The 21,169-nt window shown below is 36.4% G+C and overlaps 4 protein-coding genes across 8 annotated transcripts; 2 read left to right on the forward strand and 2 right to left on the reverse strand.

Moving 5' to 3' along the window:
- Positions 1-69: 69 nt before the first annotated feature.
- LOC133528544 (large ribosomal subunit protein bL9m) lies at positions 70-1,867 on the forward strand. The gene is made up of 5 exons (XM_061865950.1): positions 70-257; positions 375-534; positions 610-779; positions 1,122-1,322; positions 1,656-1,867. The coding sequence occupies exons 1-5, from the start codon at positions 189-191 to the stop codon at positions 1,812-1,814; spliced, it is 759 nt and encodes a 252-aa protein (XP_061721934.1). The 5' UTR covers positions 70-188; the 3' UTR covers positions 1,815-1,867.
- On the reverse strand, positions 1,857-10,104 carry LOC133528543 (uncharacterized). 3 transcript variants are annotated; one of them, XM_061865947.1, is made up of 3 exons: positions 9,757-10,104; positions 4,342-4,483; positions 1,857-4,253 (listed from the first exon to the last, which is right to left on the reverse strand). In XM_061865947.1, the coding sequence occupies exons 1-3, from the start codon at positions 9,834-9,836 to the stop codon at positions 2,199-2,201; spliced, it is 2,277 nt and encodes a 758-aa protein (XP_061721931.1). In that variant the 5' UTR covers positions 9,837-10,104; the 3' UTR covers positions 1,857-2,198. The 3 variants fall into 3 exon arrangements, with proteins under 3 accessions (XP_061721931.1, XP_061721930.1, XP_061721932.1); XM_061865946.1 differs by lacking the exon at positions 9,757-10,104 and adding an exon at positions 7,686-8,909; XM_061865948.1 differs by lacking the exon at positions 9,757-10,104 and adding an exon at positions 4,758-5,083.
- A 127-nt stretch (positions 10,105-10,231) lies between these two features.
- LOC133528353 (uncharacterized) lies at positions 10,232-12,532 on the forward strand. The gene is made up of 2 exons (XM_061865718.1): positions 10,232-10,668; positions 12,320-12,532. Exons 1-2 carry the CDS (start codon positions 10,455-10,457, stop codon positions 12,472-12,474), a joined length of 369 nt encoding a protein of 122 aa, XP_061721702.1. The 5' UTR covers positions 10,232-10,454; the 3' UTR covers positions 12,475-12,532.
- On the reverse strand, positions 12,519-21,154 carry LOC133528351 (protein salvador homolog 1). 3 transcript variants are annotated; one of them, XM_061865715.1, is made up of 11 exons: positions 21,075-21,154; positions 20,915-20,988; positions 20,622-20,790; positions 20,017-20,095; positions 19,805-19,912; positions 19,035-19,173; positions 16,640-16,750; positions 15,655-15,826; positions 14,917-15,053; positions 13,579-13,711; positions 12,519-12,761 (listed from the first exon to the last, which is right to left on the reverse strand). In XM_061865715.1, the coding sequence occupies exons 1-11, from the start codon at positions 21,083-21,085 to the stop codon at positions 12,692-12,694; spliced, it is 1,203 nt and encodes a 400-aa protein (XP_061721699.1). In that variant the 5' UTR covers positions 21,086-21,154; the 3' UTR covers positions 12,519-12,691. The 3 variants fall into 3 exon arrangements, with proteins under 3 accessions (XP_061721699.1, XP_061721698.1, XP_061721700.1); XM_061865714.1 differs by having other exon boundaries at positions 20,915-21,127; XM_061865716.1 differs by lacking the exon at positions 19,805-19,912 and having other exon boundaries at positions 20,915-21,142.
- Between the last annotated feature and the right edge of the window lie 15 nt (positions 21,155-21,169).

Consider the following 21,169-nt stretch of genomic DNA (forward strand, 5'->3'; position numbering starts at 1 on the left):
TTATGTCTAACGTTTTTAACATTTGTTCAAATAGTTTCTGTTGCCTCGAAAAAAAAAGTATTTGCTGACAGCATTAGATCTGTCAAGTGTCAAAATAATATTCTGAGGTTCTTCCTAACCTAACCTATTAGTTAGCTATATGTATTTACAAATAGCGAAATTGATTTAATTGTATAGATTGTGCTACCATGTTAGGAATACGTTCTTTTCTAAACAACATAATTAATGCACAGACTGTGCTGACACAGCAAACAAGAGTAAGTACTATTTTACAAACTAGGGTTGGATGGAAGTGCTATTTCAACATATAGTTTGTTTAGAATATTTCCTTTATATGAGAAGATCAAACTATTTCATTGTACTTTACCTTTTAGACAACATTTGTATTGAAGAGGAAATGGCCACCACCATTGCACAAGAAAAATGGCAAACCGACAAAGCTGAGAGGCCGTCACTTCGTGTACGATTTGGTTGAAGACAAAAATATCATAAAACAGCCTGATATGAAAGTTATTTTGAATCAGTACGTCGAAGGTTAGTTGACTAGGAAGCTACTCTAATCAGCTAAACTTATCACTAGAGACTATATACGCTTTTGTTTGATTTTAGGTATTGGTAACGTTGGTGATGTACTTACCTTAAGACCAAATGAGGCCTACAGAGATTATTTGATGCCAGGCCTAGCGGTGTATTTTAATCCCAAGAACATGGAGCAATACAAAGTTGATGAAAACAAACCTAAAACTGAAGAAACTTTCAGTTCTCCTTATGTGCATAGGGTAAGATTACTATAATATATTTCAATATTCACTTAAAATAAGTTTTTATTGAGAAACTTTTTATAGTGTTGTGTTCTTGCTGGTGAGTAATGTTACCAGAGCCCAAGGAGTGTGCGAAATGTTAGGGTTGGCAACATGCATGTAACACCTCTGGAGTTGCAGGTGTGCATAGGCTGCAGAGACTGCTTACCAACAGGTGGGCCGTGTGCTTCTTTGCCACCAAAGTATTTTAAAAAAAAGGGCTTTAGGGGTATATATTGATCATATTTTAATTATAAATTCTGTTATCTCAAAAAGCACCCATGTAAAATCTCTTATCTTTACTTGTTTTTCATTCAACAGACTATGAGCTGTCTTTCCCGGCTGGTTCTACAAATCACAATGAACAAACAAGAATCTTGGACTCTAGAGCCATGGCATGTAAAGGCGTCATTTAGGAAGGCAGGTTTTGTGGTCCCAGAACATGCCATCACAATGCCTCCAGGCAAAATTAGTGGGCCTGACATGTCACTACAAGAAAAGGAATTTTTTGTGACTGTTACAGTAAGTATAAACCTTATTATTTAGAAGTGTTGGGCATATTGCATAAATAAAAACATTTACAGCCAAAACATACAACTTGTCCATTGTCTTATTAACATGTAAAATATGTTTAGCACAATGGTGGGCTGGTGGAAATGCTTTAAGGTATTATGTTGCTATTGTACTTATGTGCAATAACCCCACTAGACTAGCAATCTAACTAGAAACCCCACATAAAGATTAATAAATTAGCACCTGATTCATCAAAACCAGATCAGAAATTTCACATTTTTATATAACTATTTTTAAATAATTGAATAATAAATTTAATTATGGTATGTTATGTTGTTACAGATTAATAAAAAAGAGACAGTCAATGTGCGGTGCAGAATTCACCACTGGGCTACAGGGCTGGACAGACTTCCATGGGTAGAGTACCATTGGAAGAAACCTTTGGAACCACTCTTCCCTGCGCAAGCTGAAGTGCTGCAAAGCATGCCTCTTCCGGAATAAATCAAGTTCATGAGATAATGTAGTCATAATGCAATACAAAACTAGAACAGTAATGTATTTATTTATTTATGATAATAAAATTGATGACACAGAATTTAACACAATAAATCTGCTGACTAATATGTGCAACAGAACAGTGGGCCTACTGTGAAAAAGGAAAACCGAAATTTCCTTATCTGTGCCCCTCTTGCATATTTGAGCGATACAAAGGCAGATAAAAACAAAATCGATTTTCTTATTTCGAACATAGGTATAAACTTTATTTTTTGACAGGAAAAATTCTATTTAATCAGCTCGTTTTTTAATACAGGTAATTTTAAAAAGAGAAGTATATATTCTAATTAATTAACATATCTCTTGAAATATTGTGCAAATCCTAATATTTTATAGTTTAGGAGAGATCGGTTCTGGGTTCTGGTTTACAACATATTGTTCAGGAGCAGGCACTTCCCCCTCATTCTGAGCGTACATAATGGATTCGTCCACAATATCACCCACAGCATCTTGACTTGGAACATTAAGTTCCTCATTATCGAGTTGTTGTTCAATGTGCTCCATGGTCTGTTCTTGTAATGTGTATGCTTGATCATATTCTTGAAGTGTTGCTATCACAGGTTCGCCTTGTGGTTGATCAGTATACTGTTGCTGTTCAGCATATTGTTGTTGATCACCATATTGTTGTCCATCATATTGCTGATGTTCACCATATTGTTGTTCAGCATAAGGTTGTTCACTATATTGTCCTTGTTCAGTATATTGCTGATCGCTATATTGTGGTTCAGTGTATTGCTGATCGCTATATTGTTGTTCAGCATACAGTTGCTCTGCATCCTTAGACGCATACTGCTCCTCGTAACTAGGATCATACCGTTGTGAAGTTTCTTCATGTTCGTTTATTTCCGCAGGATATGCTGCCTCTTGCTGTACACCTCCATACAAGAGTGAGGGATCGTAATTTGTCTCAGCACTGTAACCATCACCCACAGCATTTGGATCTTGATTGTAATCTTGGTAATTTGCCTGTTCTGAATAAAACATTTGGTTCTGCTCATCTTCAAATGCTTGGATTTCTGATTTATACTCCCCAGTTTGATCGTAAGCACCTTGTTGGTGCTGTTCTGTATTCTCTGTAATATGCTCTTGCTGTTCTGTGGCAAGTGCAACTGGTTCAGAGACATGCTGATCACCACTTAGCGGCTGCTGATCCCCTGGTAGATATGCTTGCTCACCAGATGCTGTTGGGTCAGAAACATAATGGTCTCCACCAGGTGGCTGAGTAGCTCCAGGTAGATATACTTCCTCAGAAGAGCCTGTTGGTTGGAACCCGTACTGAACATCGCCTTGTGGTTGGTCGACCTTTGGCTGATATGCATGTTCCGCTGCTAGAGCTGCGTTCTGGTCACTAGGTGCCAAATATGTCTGCTGTACGGCGTGACCATCTGGATTAATATTCACTCCATCTACCAATTTTATGCCTTCTGCTGGCGTAAAGTCCTGAACATTTATAATGTCAATTGGATATTGCAGTTTTTCAGAATCATCTGTGTTCGAATGATCACTTTTTGTTTTTTGTGCTTCAGGTTTAATAGGATCAATTTCTTCTACATGTCTGATATCGTTTACAACGGGAGACAGTTTTTCGTTATCTTCATTTTCATGTTTATCGTTGTATATTGGATCAATATTTCGACCCCCGGTTTCATGCGAAGCTAACTGAACTTCACTAACTTCTTGTATTGGATAAGTGTATTGCGGAGTCGGTACCCCAAAATCTGCTGTACCTATGTTTGACTGCTGTAATTGTCCTCCACTATCTGTGTCAGTTTTTAATGCAGTGGAATGAGTGTCTAAATTCGGAGCTACCTCAGACTGTCTCATGGTCTTTTCCTTCTTAGTATCGTTAGTAATTTTAGTTATCGTTCCGTTCTCATCTTGACAAGCCAGAGGGTCTGTAGTATATTTAGCAGCCATATCCTTTTCTGCGATTTCATCTTTTGGGGAATTTTCTTCATCATCAAACCTATATTTATGCTCTTTGGTTGGGATGTCATCTAAGAAACTTTTACCGTTGCCTTTTAAAACAGAAAAGCTAGTCGTCTCCTCTTTTTCATTCTGTTTGAGTTTATCTAAAATGCTATATTTACTTTTCCAATCTCCATCGTTATTGTTATCCTGTTTAATTGCTCTAGGAATGTAATTTTCGCCAGTAACGGAGCTTAACTTAGGAATCAGTATATATTTTTTGCTAATTTCGTTGAGGATGCATGTCTCGTCCATGGGCTTGGTAAGAACACCTAAATCTATAGGTGTCGCTGTTTCTCTAATCTTCCTCAGAGGATTTACCATAGCTGGCTGATTTGTTTGTGGATGAGGATATGTGTTAATCGGCGCTTCCCCAATGCAGTTAAAAGTTACTCTCTGGTCTAGATAGACATTGGACTGAAATAAGCAAAAATCGTAATATAAGTTATCTAGTAACGCAAATTAAAAGAAGGTAAAAGTAAATTGCCACAGAATGAGAGATTACCTTGTACCGTGCCACGGTGTTAGACAGACGCATGTTGTCGAGCTTGTCCAGGATGTGTTCATTGCGCTCTTTGCGTTTTTTATCCTCCTCCAAAAAAGCGTCATACTGCTTCCTCAAAACGTTTATCTGATCCGCTTTAATCCTGTGGAAAAGTTATTAAGAGGATTAAGACGAAAGTGGAGGACCCGCGTAAAATCGACTTTTCATACAAACGTAGTCCTCATTTTCTTCTCTGGATATTAACATAATTCAAAATATTTTGACACATTTTGTTGTATATCAACCACAGCCATGCGGCTATGCCCCTCCGTTTGATTTTGTTCGAATTATCAATTATTATACAATGTATTTGTCCATGTATAGTCGAGCCCTTAACCACGTATAGTACGATGAATTTTATCGATAAATCACCCCACCTATGTTTTTTCTCAACCATTTTAAAACTGGACCCCTCAAAGTTTTATGCTGCCTAACACTACTGCACTTGGTTAATGTACCATTATCTGTCCGTTTACTTATCGCACATTAAAAAAAAAAACATTTTAACAAAAAAAAAACCGCCGAAAAAAAAACTAAAAGGCAATAAAAAAACCGGTACTAACACGAAACGAATCGACCAACAAAAAAAACAATAGCGCACTGAAAAGAAAAAGTAATAATTTTGTCTTCAATAACGCAAGTGAATACCTACCCTACAATTACAATTATAATCTATTTCTATACACTTTCTATATACCTAATACAATGGCTAGGCTTATATCAATTTAATTACATCTAGAAAGTATAAACTATATACATACTTCTGAAATCATTCACACAAATCTGCGTATTTATATATTTACAATCTGTTATTTTTGGAGTCGGTGCCAGCCTTAAAATGCTTAAACGCAGCATTATGCTGTGCGTTTTGGATGAGGTAGAGGCAACAGATGAAAGGTATGAAGTTGAACAGAACAAAAAACGAATGCAAAAGTTTAAATTTAGTATGAGAAATGATTGGAAACCGAAGAGGATTTTCTTCTTCTTTCATGATAGTGGCACGATACGACGATTACATAAATACTGTAATATAAGGAAAAATATAAGGATGGAAATGCCATGGAAGGCATTTGTGATTTATGCTAAAGAGAAAGTTAATATTATGGCATATTGTGATAGGAGATCAAAACTAAACAAAAAGGCAGGAATAAATCGGCAGTACTCTGCCGACAAGAGTTGGGCTCATAAATATGTGTAAATGAATATATGATGAACTTCAGTTTTCTCCGATTATACATATGATAAGATATAAGTAGATTGTTTTCTATTCAAATTTAAAAGAGAATCTTTTGTCTTTACAATTTCATCCAATCCTATGCCATTTCCTTCATCTCCTGCTAAAAATAAGTCAATCTAAGAACAGTTAAGAATACTTGTCCTTCCCCATCATCGGACTTTAGAAACCAATCAAATTTATAATAAATGTAAATATGCACTGTAGTTTTGTGAATGGTTAAGAGGCCGTTATCGATTTTAGTCGCAAAAATGTCAAATTGATAGATTTAGCGCATGAAATTGTACACCTTTTGTTAACTATTAGAGATAACAAGTACTGGTTTCTATTAGCACGTCTTGTTATATTTCATTTTAATAAATCAATTTTTTTGAAAACAGACTCACTTAATTAGTAATGATTTTTTTTCTGACGCAAGTTTAGGTAAACGCGCGTAAAGCAGTGATTTTGTCGATCTTATTTGTAAATTTCGTAAAGTTTGTACTGCTAAAAATAGTAATTTTGTATTACAAATATCCTGTACTTCAACTTGAATAAACTACATTTTTGTTATTATAAATTTGAAGTAGTGTAAATGAAAGTTAAACGAAATCAATTTTCTCCAGATATTACTTCAAAACAAGTGACAATTTCTCTGGAAATTGACTTAATTTCAACGTAATTTTGATAGTTAAACAATCTACAACATTTGCTGAAACTGTTCTTATACATCATTTTGTATAATTTACTACCATAATTTTTTGATGAATTTTTAAAAACTGTCCCTTCTCGTCATCTATTACCGGGGACGCACGCTTGCGACCCCATTATTAAAAGGTAAGATGAAAAAACGGGCTAATAGAAACCAATACTTGTTATTTACATATTACGTAACAAAAGGTGTACAATTTCAACGACTAAATCTATCAATTTTAAATTTTTGCTCTAAAATCGTTACCGGGTTTTTAAATATAATAAATGACTTAGATTTAAAATTTTGTTTTTAAAGTGAGATTGACATTTTAACACTACTAAGTTCTAATTTATTGTTAAACACTTATTTATTCACTTCAAATTATTGGTTTCGGAACACGTTTGAAAAAATATCCTTTAAGTAGGTATGGGGGGTGATTTGTCGATAAAACTCATCGTACTATACGTGGTTAACGGCTCGACGACGTGAACAAACACATTGTAGAAGTTAGAAGAATTTAAAATTTTGTATGAAATCTGTTTTACGCTACTAATTTTTAATAATAATAAAAAATCTAAAAAAGTCAAACGTAGGGGCATAGCTATGGTCGATATACTTACATCAAATACTATAAAAATATTTTCCAAAATGTCAATATCCAGAGAGGAAAATGGGGACTACGTTTGTATGGAGAATCGGCCGTCCTCTTTCCTCTTAACGGTTTAGTAAGTACCTAATGTCTTTATTACATGCATTTTTTATATTTTTTATTTATACTTTGTATAAAATACTTCGGTAAGATCATATGGGTATGTAATATGTGACAGTTTAATAAAAAGGAAAGCAACTTATGAGCCACATGCTTATTCGTGACACAAGTTATTTATATTAATCCTATTATATTTTGCATTGATTCCTTTAAATGGGTTTGCCCTTGACCTGAATTTCCCTTGACGAATAAGACACAAATCGCTATCTGACCCATTAAGCTTTACAACCTTAATGTTTTTACTTTTTAGGGTGACAATGACAATGATTTTTTGTGTTAAGACAAAGTCTTAGGCTTTCCATCAACCCGATCAACCTCGTATCCATCCATCCGTCACTCTTATCTTCACACGACACATTAGAGGGGGTCCCCATTATGGCATACGGTTACAGCAAACGGATCACAGAAATAAAAGATCTAACTGAAGAATGGGATAATAGTACATTACGATACAAGTGCGAAAAATAGGAAATTCGCAACGAGTGGGGATAAGTTTAATTACTTAACACTTATTGAATTGGTATATCTGTGTCTTTATATTAAAGTACAACGATGCACTGTCCAAAACCCTTTACCTCAACTTTATTCTAGAAAACGAATAGATTCACTTTTAACTTGTAAGCACCTACTTTTTTTTAGATTTCCCCATAAGGTCAGGTGTTTCGTCCCGTGGTCCTCGGCAGCGACTGCTCGCATGGTATCGATGTAAACAAAGCAATGCCATCCGACCTTCGCGAAGGTTCGGCTTACGAAGATGTTCGCCACCTATTGGCGAACATCGTACAGACATTACCAATTTCAGTTGTTTTTGCTATGAAAAATTAACACTTTTCGTATGTGTGAATTTTCCGGCAATTAATAAGGCTGGAGAGCCTGGAATGAGGTCTACTCATAATCTCCAAAATTGCACGCGGTTACGACAGACTTATTTGCTTAGGTATATATCTATATTGGTGCAACAAGCGACAACATAGTTGGTTTTTGCTATGATCGAGTTATACTTTGGGTCCTGAGCACACGAAAGATCCTATAATAATATTTAGAATCTGGAGCGTAGCGAGGGACTAAAGGCACTAGGTGCAAAATAACGTTTGGAGTCTTGTGGCATTTGTATACAATTTCTCTCACCTCAGCAGTAAACGTTATAGGGCATTACATTATACTAACCAAATAATATGTGACACCTTTATAACTGGTTTGTGACATGCAATAAATGATTCTATTCTCTCACCGTTAATCCTTTAACGCATAAGTAAAATTGCCTTTTTTTTTAATTGTTGCCATACTTGCGATAGTCCTCTAACTTATATGAATTGTTAGTTTGGGTTCTGGAAGTTAACAGTTTATAAAAAAAAAGCCCAGCGAAGAGAGTGTCGTTCAGGTCCACTTCAATGTAGGGTTAGGGGGGAGATTATTAGACCTAACGTCATGGGGTTCACATGATGGGTTGTTGTAACGGAACTAAACGGAAGTAAATCACTATCGCAAGTATCGCAATAATACAAAAACGCAATTTTTGTTACGCCTTAACGGATTAACGGTGCCCAGCTCTGGTGAAATACAATATAAAGTCCCCCTAAATCTATGTTTTAGTCAGCGAAGTTTACCTTCGGGCAGTGATTCAAGTGTGTAAGCATCCCACTGGTGCACGCCGTACCAGGCGCCCTATGGCACGCCATAACATTGAGCGGTCCTATACCTACTGCGTTTATATTTAAAGGTAGCCTGCTATATCACGACCTTCGACCTTGCCCGCGACTGCCACGTCACGAAAAGCTTTAATACAAACGCTACGAATTCTAATAGTATTTTTTATGATATAGGAGCACAACCTACACGCGCAACACCAAAGGGCTTGTAATAAGTGCCTTGCTGGTGTTTAAGATGGGAGTACGCTCTTTTCTTGAAGGCCGTATCAGCCCAGAAATACCTACCGCAGACAATAGTATCTATTCCACAGTTCAGCTGTGCGAGGCAGGCAGTTTGTGGAGAAATGCGCAGACTGACTGCCAACCATCTAAGTGGTGAAGATGCTGATGGTCGCGTAGGCGATGGCGGAAAGAAGCGGCAGGGAATTCTAACAATTCCATAAATTTATCCTCAGAATCAGACCCGGATTGAGTGGTCTGAAACTTCCCCGCCCCTTTCTTACAGCAATCAATGTGTGCATTGAGTTGTTAATGAGATTTAGGTACTTAATGTACGACAGATACTTATCATAAAGTTCATATATAGCGCTAAGTGAACATCCCGAACAGCCCTCAAGTGGCAATTGGGCCTTGGGTCTCATAATTTAAAGTGTGAAAATAGTGTTGTTAGCTACAGCTCCAGCGCTTACAGGATCCGGTATTTACTGTAAGATTGCTTTACTTCCTCAAATTGAGGTGGAGTTTATTCACTATCTGTACCTATACCTGTTCCCGTACGTATCGTATACAATGCAGTAGGCTGGCACATACGACTTCCAAATTAGAGATGTATCCAATATATCCATCTCTTTCACTTGTACCAAGAACGATAGAGATAGATCTTCGAAATCCACCCGAGCTTATAAAATAACTGAAAACTTGCGCACGTTTGTGTTTCCCTCGCATATGTAGGGGAAATTTTAGTACACATCAAAAATAAGGATTGAATTCCAATTTAGTCTTTCTTTCAAGTGCTACACTAAATTCCTAATAATTAAATTAAAAATCTTACGTAGCTCTGCATTTTGTGGTCTTGAGCAAGTACCTCAAGATTTTATTTCGTTTTGCACAATTAAATAAACCTGGAGGCATAGCAAAAGCCAACAAAAATAATAAACGTTTCACAAATTTGACATCTTCTTTTTGTAGGTCTATGAGAATTTAGAAGAAACGAAGAATTTCGCATACATTTCCTTGTCAATAATGATTGATAATGATGCATAAAAAAATTACAAAATTATGTATGCTCTGCTCTAAAAAAAGGGTAAAAAACTAGAATTTCTATCACGCAATTCCCTTTGCTGTAGTTATCGGGTCGTGCTATTTGTATCTCTTTCTTCTTTATTGTAAACGATAGTGACGCAGCAACAAACCACGAAGTAACATTCCTTATTAACTACGAAAAATATCCTCTTATTGGCTAACCGCTTTATAATTCCATTTTCTTGTCGACTATAGTGTACTACTATTGTATTATTTGTTATCTGTGAATATAACCTTAAATGTTATCTGTCAAAGCAATGTCAAAACTCCTCAAAATATTTAAATAATTTAATATTGTACATTGTACAATGTTAAATTAGCATTATAAAATAATTCTATTACCAATAACCAGCCACTTATTGGTACTAACTGTCAGGTTTCATTTGAACCTGTTATATTATATAACCTGTCAAAACAATAACTAAATAGAAACTCGCCAATAATAAAATGATTTACAAGTGGTGGCACAGGTGGGTTCGCAAGAAGACCAATCCCATCCCTGTCGATCAAGCCTTTCTTTGGAAGCGGCGTTTCAGTATAGCCTACGGTTTGCTGGCATGGAATGCATTTGGTGTAGTGCTGTACTGTATGGTACAAGGAAAAACGGACTGGGCTCATTATTATGGTCTTAAATCAGATGAAGAACATGACATGCCCCCAGGTAAAAATAAATAAAGAAATCGGAGAGTTTCTGCCCATGACTTCGTATGGAATGATAATTTCCATTATAAATTTAATGTAATCCCCGGGACAAGCTCTCCTTAAAATTTCATCTAATTTGATTCAGTGGTTTAAGGATGAAGGGTAACTGAGAGCAAGTTATTCTTGCTTTATTACAAGATTAAAGGCCATAGCACACCGGCTGCATGTGTGTAAAGGGGCACATGCGTGAATGCAAAATGTTTAAGCCATACATGCACATGTTACACAAGTGGGGTACCATCTCATTTAAAATGTGTATAATAAAACACACATGTGCACATCTACACAGGCGCATCTGGTGTGCACAGGCCTTAACTTGCATACACACAGTGTTTTTTTTAACTTTGGGGTATGCCTAGGTTCATTTAAGGAAACTGAATGGCATAGTTAATTTTTATTATTATTTTTACTTTTTTTAAATTTCACAAAAAGTTATTAAGGGTGTTGTTATAACACAGAAATTATATACAATCCACCAAGCAATTGAATACTATACTATCATTTTAAATATTGATCGTCCAAGATAGTACTTGATAAAAAGAAATTATCGTGAGTCAGAATGGCGGGTGTACCTAAATAAAAATAAATGAAAAGCATACCATATTTTTGTACCTAATTTGTACTATTTAGTACCTACGTTAAAAAAAATTGTACCTCACGGTACACAAAGTTATCATCAAAAAATTGTACACTCACCATCCTGACAGTCAGAATGGCGGTGTAATGTTCCCGTAGTTATTGAAAAATTGTACAATTTTTTTTTTGTACAGTCAGCGTCAAATACTTTGCAGCAGTCAAAGTAGCCAAATAGTTCGGTACACCATACTAAATATATGGTGTACCGAACTATTTGGCTACTTTGGTTTTCTGAGTTATTTGTACTTAACAGATTAAACATTAAAGGTACTAAATCCTGGCTTAATAAAAATAATTGTACCCTAGCGTTTTTTCTTAAAAATGAGATTGATAACTTGAAACATTGACGCCTGCAAAAGTGTAATAGCAAGCAAAATATAAATGAGTAAAACTTGGAAACCACAAATAAAATGGCTCATATTAGTCATATTATAATTGAATATGAAGGTACAAAAATTTGGCTTTTATAGAATTTACCAATAATCACGGGAATATAGCGTAATAAAGTACATCCGCCATCCTGACTGTTAGGATGGACTGTTTTTTTGTGATAACTTTAAGTACCGTGAGGTACAATTTTTATTAAAGGAGGTACCTAAATAGTACAAATTAGGTACAAAAATATGGTATGGTTTTCATTTAATTTTATTTAGGTACACCCGCCATTCTGACTCTCACAACTTATCAATTATATCCAAAAACGAATATATAGAATACCAGTTTTACTTAATTTAAGCTAGGGAATACACCCTTGAAATTAATTTAAGCTCAGGAATGCACCTATGAAATTAATGGACTTTACAAAAAACACCTAACAGTCACAGCAGTAGTTAAGCGAGATATTTTTTAGATGTTTGTAAACTTTTTATTAGGGCATAAGTCAACCATTGTATAAATTGTGTTTTTAAGTCGGTATGATACTCTAGTTTAGATCTAATTATACTTTGTTTACAGCATATTGTTGTATTTTTCAGCAAGAGCATGGGCTAACACACTTGGAATCAAAAACGCTAAAGTATATAGAGTTGCAGGGTTTAAAAAAGTAGATGAATATGATATAGTGGAGGGAGAAGAGGTGAGAACGAAAAAACCGGAAAATTCTACTGAATCAGAACTGTTTGCAGAATAGTAATCTTAGTTGGTATTAAAAAATAATGTAAATAAAATAGTTCCTTATTTATTATAAATAGTTTTATTCTTAAGGCACAAGTTAGTGTATTTTAAAATACAATAAATTTATTTTCACTTGAAGCGTCAGCTAAAAGCTGATATATTGTCAAAAAAGATACATTATTTTGGATCACAGATCAACAAGGCAAAGATAATTAATTTGATATGTCTATAAATTAACAATTTGAGTGTGCATGGCATGCTATAGCATGCCGTCTCCTTTCAATTTCTTGCAACAGGGCAGACCTGCAACATACAATATATAAATAAATAAATATTATAGGACATTAGTACATAAATTGACTAAGTCCCACAGTAAGCTCAATAAGGCTTGTGTTGAGGGTACTTAGACAACGATATATATAATATATAAATATTTATAAATACTTAAATACATAGAAAACACCCATAACTCAGGAACAAATATCGATGCTCATCACACGAATAAATGCCCTTATCAGGATTTGAACTCGGGACCATCGGCTTCGTAGGCAGGGTCACCACCTACTAGGCCAAACTGGTCGTCATAAAATGAGGTCACTACCCACTAGGCCAAACTGGTCGTCAAACATGTTTCACATCACAACATAATATTATGTCTTTTGGATCACAATATGGCTGCCATAAATTTAGTTAGCAATCTTGAGGGCTTGTATCGATTCAAATTCTGAGTTTTTGACTTTCGCTTGATAGAAACAATCACAAACAGGGCTAAAATGCACTTAAAATTATTTGAACAAAAGCTAAAGATATCCTGGGCATGCACTTCCATTTCGCTTACGCTTAGTGAGAATGAGAGAAGAACAAGTTACTGCACCTTAAATTATGATAGTTTGAAAGTAAGCAAAATTCAAAAGCCTAAAGGGGCCCACTGATTAACAGTCCGCCGGACGGTATCGGTCTGTCAGTTATTCGGTACTATCAACTTTTTGTTCTAACTGACAGGGCGATAGCGTCCGGCGGATGTTAATCAGTGGGCCCCATTAATATTTTAACTATCTGATCCAACAAAGGATCTGTGTTTTGATGTGCAATAAAGTTTAAAATAAATAAATATACTTGCCTGTATTGTTCATATTTCATAACAATGAGCTGCAGTTCTTGCTTATACAAGCGCGTCAGCATATCCGAGTAGCAATCCAACTCGCTCAGCCGAAACATATTCCAACGTAACTTGTGGTCCATTTCCGGGTCAGCTGTAACATTCAGTTTGTTCATATTCATACTTCTAATAGTAATAAAAAAAGACCATACAGTTTCTAACTAGTAAGGTGTATTTTAATGCAATTGAATTTCAGAGAAAAATAATAGGGAGTATTACTGCAATGTTCTGCCGCCAGAGTGTAGCACTAGCACCTATCTCAAACCATAGAGTAACTTTACATACTGTGCCTTAACTGTTTTTTGACAAGTTTTCACAGATAAAAAAATATGACATTGATGCATCAAGGCGGTTTGTTTACAAAGGGCCTACTGGGAAACGCGAAAATCGAAATTTAATCATCTGCGTCTTTATCGCTCGAATATGCAAGAGTGATACAGTGATAGAGAGATTAGATAATGAAATTTCGATTTTCTTGTTTCGCGGTAGACCTTCAGATTTTGATGGATTGTGAAAAATATTATTAACACATTCACTGCCAACGTTTTCGTACTACAATGTTCTGCCGCCAGAGTGTAGCACTAGCACCTATCTCAAACCATAGAGTAACTTTACATACTGTGCCTTAACTGTTTTTTGACAAGTTTTCACAGATAATAAAATATGACATTGATGCATCAAGGCGGTTTGTTTACAAAGGGCCTACTGGGAAACGCGAAAATCGAAATTTAATCATCTGCATCTTTATCGCTCGAATATGCAAGAGTGATACAGTGATAGAGAGATTAGATAATGAAATTTCGATTTTATTGTTTCGCGGTAGATCTTCAGATTTTGATGGATTGTGAAAAATATTATTAACACATTCACTGCCAACGTTTTCGTAGTGCTACGCTCGTAGCCGATCCCAACATTTTTCCGCTTTGAGTAAAGCGACTACGAACAGAGAACCCGCCGAGCGGGTTCCCGGCACTCAGTGTGTAACGAGGGCACTGTCGAACTAGCATCCGTCCGAAGCTCCAAGGAACTATGAACACCCCATCATGCCTCTTGCCATCATCCCTAATAATGTTAGTTGGCTCAAGAAGAGCAGGCACATTGATGTTGACGAGTGACCAACGGATTATGTCATTCAGCGAATAACTTATATAGCCTTGTATATACTACTGATGTTCATGTTTATATCCAATTCCAGTAAGAGCTTTTATTGGTCTACTTCTACTGTAGGATTAGTAGACTGATTGCCATATCCTATGTACTATAATTTTTATTTTAATAGATACATAAAAAAAACCAAACCTTTTGAATAGACGATAAGCCAATGTGGAATTTCTTCTAGCAAATAAGGCGGCACCAACGTCGGCACATACGGGCTTACTAAATAACATCCACCAACTAAGCAAGGGTGTGCATAAGTTCGTTGGTGAGTAATTTCGCTGCAACAAAAAAAAAACATGAAAATTCGTGTATATCTTATGAATTATGATATGCCAATGCAGCCAATGATAATAAATTAGTATTTTAGTTGGTTCTAACTCAAGAGTTTTAAATAGAATAGTGAACTTTTAGACTTAGCACTAGTCGCCATTTCGCGGGGCACTCATGCTAAGCATATTTATCATTTGCGGCTGGGGCACTCTCTCGCAGAAGTAGAAGGCATTCGAGTGCATGGTCTGGTCGTTGTAGACATTGTGGTCCACATAGTATCTAACCTGGTCATTTACTTACAAGATCTTCTGCCAAGCCTGAGGCAGCACTCTCAAGCAGATGTGTCTAGTGCGTAGATAGCATAAATTATGGTGCATGTAGAGTCTGTGCGGAAAGAGAAGAGTGTGTGTATGGGGTCCAATACATTCCACGACTCTTCTCTTTCCAAAAGACTATAGCTAAACTGCTTCCAGTTCGGGCTAATGCGCCGTTCACGAAATGCTAGAAAGGTACTGCGTAATGCAACTTTAACGTGTTTCGCAAACGATTCTGGTATAGCGCGCTGGCACCGCATTTAGCCAGATCTGAATGCAACCTTGGGTGCCTCACTTGAAGTAGTAGACGCCGTGGTGAGTGGACACCTTCTGCCACGGCCGGGGCACGCTCTCCAGCGGGTGCGTCCAGTGCGTGGTCTGCGTGTTGTGGTCCATGTAGTAGCGCCGGCCGCGCAGCGTGCGGTCCGCCGACCAGCCCGGCGGCAGCGGCAGCTCCTCTTCCGTGCCTATTTACAAATGTGGGTACGTTTATCATCTCACATACAAAATATATCTCAGTGAACTTACCTCTAAACGTACCAAAAGCGAGTCAATGGGTAGGTGGGTAGATGTTTTTCTAGTCAAAGGAATTTGAACCTTCACGCAATACATTTCACATTTAAATGCGAGTATACACTGCCGCGCAAACTTGCGAATGCAGGTTAACTTAAGAGCTGCCGTTTAATTAAGGATAATAGTTCCTGTGTAGAAGGTTCAAATTTCTTTGACTCTAACAAAACTTGACTTGAAGGCGGGATTCCGCCAATGTGCGATACAAGCATATTCGATACAAAAATATTTGTGTTACACACTGGTGGAATTCCGCCTTAATACTAGTCTTGAGTCCAGTCATTTGTTCCTTTGAACAAGCATGCTTCAGTAATAGGCCTAGCAGTGGGCTATAACCGCGAAAATGGAAGTTCGTCAATTGCGGGCATTTTTCTCTGGCACTCTAATACTTCTTACTGAGAGTAAAAGAAAAAGATCCCAGCGATTTGCGAATTTCGGTTTTCGCGGTAGGCCCCCAAGAGCAGTGCGAATGTATCACTTCCTGTACCTCTAATTAATACAGTTAGAAAAAACGGGTAGTCTAGCACTCGGGCGAGATACTGTCGCGGCGCTCCTGATGAGCTAGGCCTACTGACCTTTAGTTACAATTTGATTCATTGATCGTTTCAGATAATTTCAACTATACAATATGGATATATACCATTAACAAGTAGAGCATAAGGTAAGTAAAATAAAAATAATCTATAATATATGTTGTTGTTGTTGTATACCTTGTGTAGTAGTAATAATGCTGCTTCCATGAGCTTTATTGCTGTAGGGAAGCACGGACGTGTTCACGTAATTGGAGTAAATAGGCGACGACTGGCTTCCCACTGTGTATGCTGCAATTACAATGAATCACCATTACTCAGCCTGTTGCCAATGCATTAACTTCCTTTTACATATTGTCGTCATTTGATTTATCGATTATAATGAAACTTTGCACATACAATGACATGAGGTATATCTAGGACTAAAATTAGTTTATATTGCTCCACTTTATAAAACAAACTAAATAGAGCAAAAATAAATCAGCTAATGTCAGTGGTGTCATTGAGAATTGTAATTTTCACCTTTACGCTGATGATATCCAAATTTACATCTCTTTCGACCCAATTGAAACTGGTAATGCCGTTGACAAATTAAACAAAGATCTTGAAAATATTACAGCCTGGTCCGAGTCAAACTGATTAGTGTTAAACCCTAGTAAATCCAAAGTTATGTTTTTTTGGTTCCAAGAAACAGATTAAACAGGTAGAAAACCATCAACCAATTATCATTATCTCGGGAAATTAGCTACGTAGAACGTGTATCGGAGGCGCGAAATCTGGGAGTATTGATGGATGAGCCATTGCGTTTCGAGAGTCACATAGCGCAAATTGCGAAGAAGGCATTTTACAGACTTAAAGTACTTTATCGGATTCGCAATTTCCTTAGTGATGATTTGCGAATTAAGTTTTGTCTTTCATTAGTATTCTCTAAATTTGATTATGCTGATGTCGTTTATGGCCCACGTTTATTAGCTAGTATAGACCGGATGGTGCCAAGAGTGCAAAACGCCTGCGCACGTTACTGCTTTGGAGTCGCCCCACGAGAGCACGTGACGCCATATTTGAACTCAGCACGTATTCTTAAAATATCACTACGCAGAGAATTGCATCTTTCATCTCTGTTATTTGGTGTTTTTAAAACGTCTAAACCAGAGTATCTGTTTAATAAGTTTAAATTTCGCGGTAGCAGGTCAACCTTGTATGGAATCAGATCGGATTGCGAAGATTTGTTACTGCCTCGCTGTCACTTTGCCATTTTCAAAGGTAGTTTTAAATACTCAGCAACAAAATGCTGGAATAACTTACCGCCACCTATCAAAAACTTAAATAGAATTGGTACTTTTAAATTAAAACTCAAACAAGAACGTCTAGAATTTCAAAGCACGCTACCTCCTGGTACTAGAGTAAAACCGTCGTATCTGTAGTGGTCGAAATCGTACTTATGCGCCGTTCAACTTTGTTAGTCTCAGTACCTACTTATAGTAAAATTATTACATTCATGTTATTTATTTCCTCAATATATACTTTATTACCCAACATATTTACTTAGCCAAAACATTAAACCTATCTTCACATATGTCATAGTATCATACAGTATAATCTTATAAATATATCCACAAACATAAACATATATATGCATACCTAAATTATTTTCTACACAAACTAAAATAGTCTTTTAGCCATACATTTTCCGACAAGCAGCAAGCGAATTCGTATTGTACGAAGGGTCGGCCTGCAAACCAGCGTTGTAGTAGGTAAGCCTGCTGCAACACATGCTGAGGTTTGCTCCTTTTTAGCATCATCATTTGTGCCTACTTTAGTCTAATTCTAAGGCTTGTAATGTTTTGTAGCATTGCCTGTAAAAAAAATCTGTGGTGTTAAATAAAAAAAATCTATGTCTGTGTCTAAGTTTTCTATTAAAATCTTATAAATACTGTATTTTTTAACTATGGTATCTTAGGCTACATAAACTAATTACAGACCACATACATATATATACCTTTTCCTATTGTAAGTACAAAGTTTGAGAGCAATTTAGATAGTCGTTTTTAAAATGACTGTGTAACTAACCAAATAACACTAGACCCTACTCATAGTGTTGTGTTCCTGCCAGTGAGTAAGGTTGCCAGAGCTCAACGAGGGGGGGGGAGGGGTTTAGGGTCAGCAACGCGCATGTAACTCCTCTGAAGTTGCAGGCGTACATAGGCTACGGAGACTGCTTACCATCAGGCGGGCCGTATGCTTGTTTGCCACCGACGTAGTATAAAAAAAAAAAAAAAAACTTTTGTATCGAGAACAGAGCTTGCTGGGGACCGTTAAATTATCACATCATATTTGCGCTCTATAGTCATATTTTTTACCATCTTTGTAAACAAACACAAAGTTTTAGAGAAAGAATTTCATTTCATAAATATTCATATATATATATTGTTGTCAAAGTACCCTCAACACAAGCCTTATTGAGCTTACTGTGGGACTTAGTCAATTTGTGTAATAAAGTCCTATATATTTTTTAATTAGAATTGGTAAAGATATGGATATGTGGATCTTTGTCTCTGTGATCTACCATACTTACAGTCAGTACAAGTGTGAAGGATGGAATGTGGCGATGGCGGGTGCGGGGGGTGCAGGCGCGGGGTGAGGCTAAGGTTGGACGACAGCCGGGGTATGCTGGACTCGCGTGACCCATACTGTTGCTGCTTCTGCTGCTGTACCTGCCCAATAAAACAATATATGAGTCATAAATAAACTACCTGGAATTACTAGAGATTCAACAGATATCATCCACTCTCTTGTATCTGCACTATGTAGTTGGCAGAATAATGAAAATTGGGATTATTAGTTGGCTTACCTAATATTATGTACAGTCAGCGTCAAATACTTTGTAGCAACCAAAGTAGCCAAATAGTTCGGTACACCATATATTTAGTATGGTGTACCGAACTATTTGGCCACTTTGACTGCTACGAAGTATTTGACGCTGACTGTACAATAGATATGGGTAGCACAACTTTTTAGTGTCACTCATTGGTTGTTGCCATGGTTACGGTTTTTCTCCTTGTACAACCACTCTGGAAATCATGATTTTATGGTATTTTAATGTATCAAACATACATTTTTGTGGTAGTTTAGATTATCTGTTGAACCTTCAATAAAAACTATGGTTTGAAATACACTGATAAAACTTTTATACACAGGAGGGCTAAGATGGTCGGCTCTTTATCATTCGTCACCATGCCTGTCACATTCTAACAAGTATGTAAGTGCGAAAGTGATGGGCATAGTGACAGGTGATAAAAATGGAACCATGCAGATGTACATGAGTAACAGCAAACGCTAAATTACCTGCTGCTGGTTTTGGTATATGGGGTCCTCTTGCTGGTGCCTATAGTATCTGTGGCTGGTCTGCCTACTGAATGAGTCATCAATTTCATTAAGTGTGGAATGGGAAGCCTACAAACAAGTACAAGTCTAAGCTCAACTGCACAAAATGAACAAAACAAACACATTAAAAAAAATAGTGAACATAAACAAATGAAGCAAATTATTTTAATTACCAAATTAGAATCTAAGAAGCACTGGGAATTGTAATTACTTGAAGAGCTGGCAGCATCGCTGGTGGATAAACTAGCAAATCTGAAATTATAATCATAATTATTAATACACATTGCAACACCACTATTACAATGTATTTTACTTAGATTAGAAACTGCTTATATGTCTAGGTAACACAGTATGCTTTATGATATAATTAGTAACTGAATTATGGATCATACAATTGTTTGATTGTTTGTAAACTTGATGTGTAAAAGCATCCTTGTAGCTTATTTGCCAAATAAATGTTTGGTTTACATTTTTTTATATGCAATACATATTAATCAAAGTAAAGAGATATTCAGAGATTGTTACCTATATATAAGCAACAGCATTTATTAAAGAAAAAATCCACCAAGTTGTTTAAGCTACAAAAAAAACATATTTAAGTCTCTATGATGACTTTGTAATAACTATGTAAATGCCCCACTGCCAGGCAGTCCCTCTCATTGAATAGAGTCATTTCATATTTTCATGAGAGTCCTACTTTGTTAAATAAGTAAAATATGGTAGACAAATTTATTGTTGTTAATTAACAATGTTTGATGTTAATTTGTCTATTTCCTACCTGTGTGCTAAATTTGGCACTGACTCGCTGGGCGTATATTTGCCTGCGTGACCGCTCATGGTTTGAGCCTTGCCAAATTTGTTTTCGTGGCTGCTGGATACTCCATCGCTCGCCCCGAACGGCTGGCTGCGCGGGCGTCTATTATGACCCGTAGTCCACACATTTATTACTAAAACAATCCTTTCGCAATTAGTTACTCTCAGCAACAGTAAAAAAATAATATAATTGTTAAAATTGCTGTTAATACCTAAGATTTATTTCATTTTATTAGAAACAAAAGATCTAACACTTACTTGGTAAATCGGGCGGTGTATCTTTCTTGATGTATTTCCCAACAACGCCTTCATTTATTGCTTTTTGGCCTTTTCTAGATATCATACTGGATATGTATAACTTAGAAATTACCCTTATTTTATAAATAATTATGAACTCACAGACATATCACAGACTTACATGATTTTCATGAAGTTGATAGGTGAATATAAACAGAAATTAAATTGACAAAAATACAGATAATTTAATCTTCTATCCAAATACGCACTCGAGAG

The sequence above is a fragment of the Cydia pomonella genome, chromosome 19, assembly GCF_033807575.1.
Source record: "Cydia pomonella isolate Wapato2018A chromosome 19, ilCydPomo1, whole genome shotgun sequence".
NCBI lineage: Eukaryota > Metazoa > Arthropoda > Insecta > Lepidoptera > Tortricidae > Cydia > Cydia pomonella.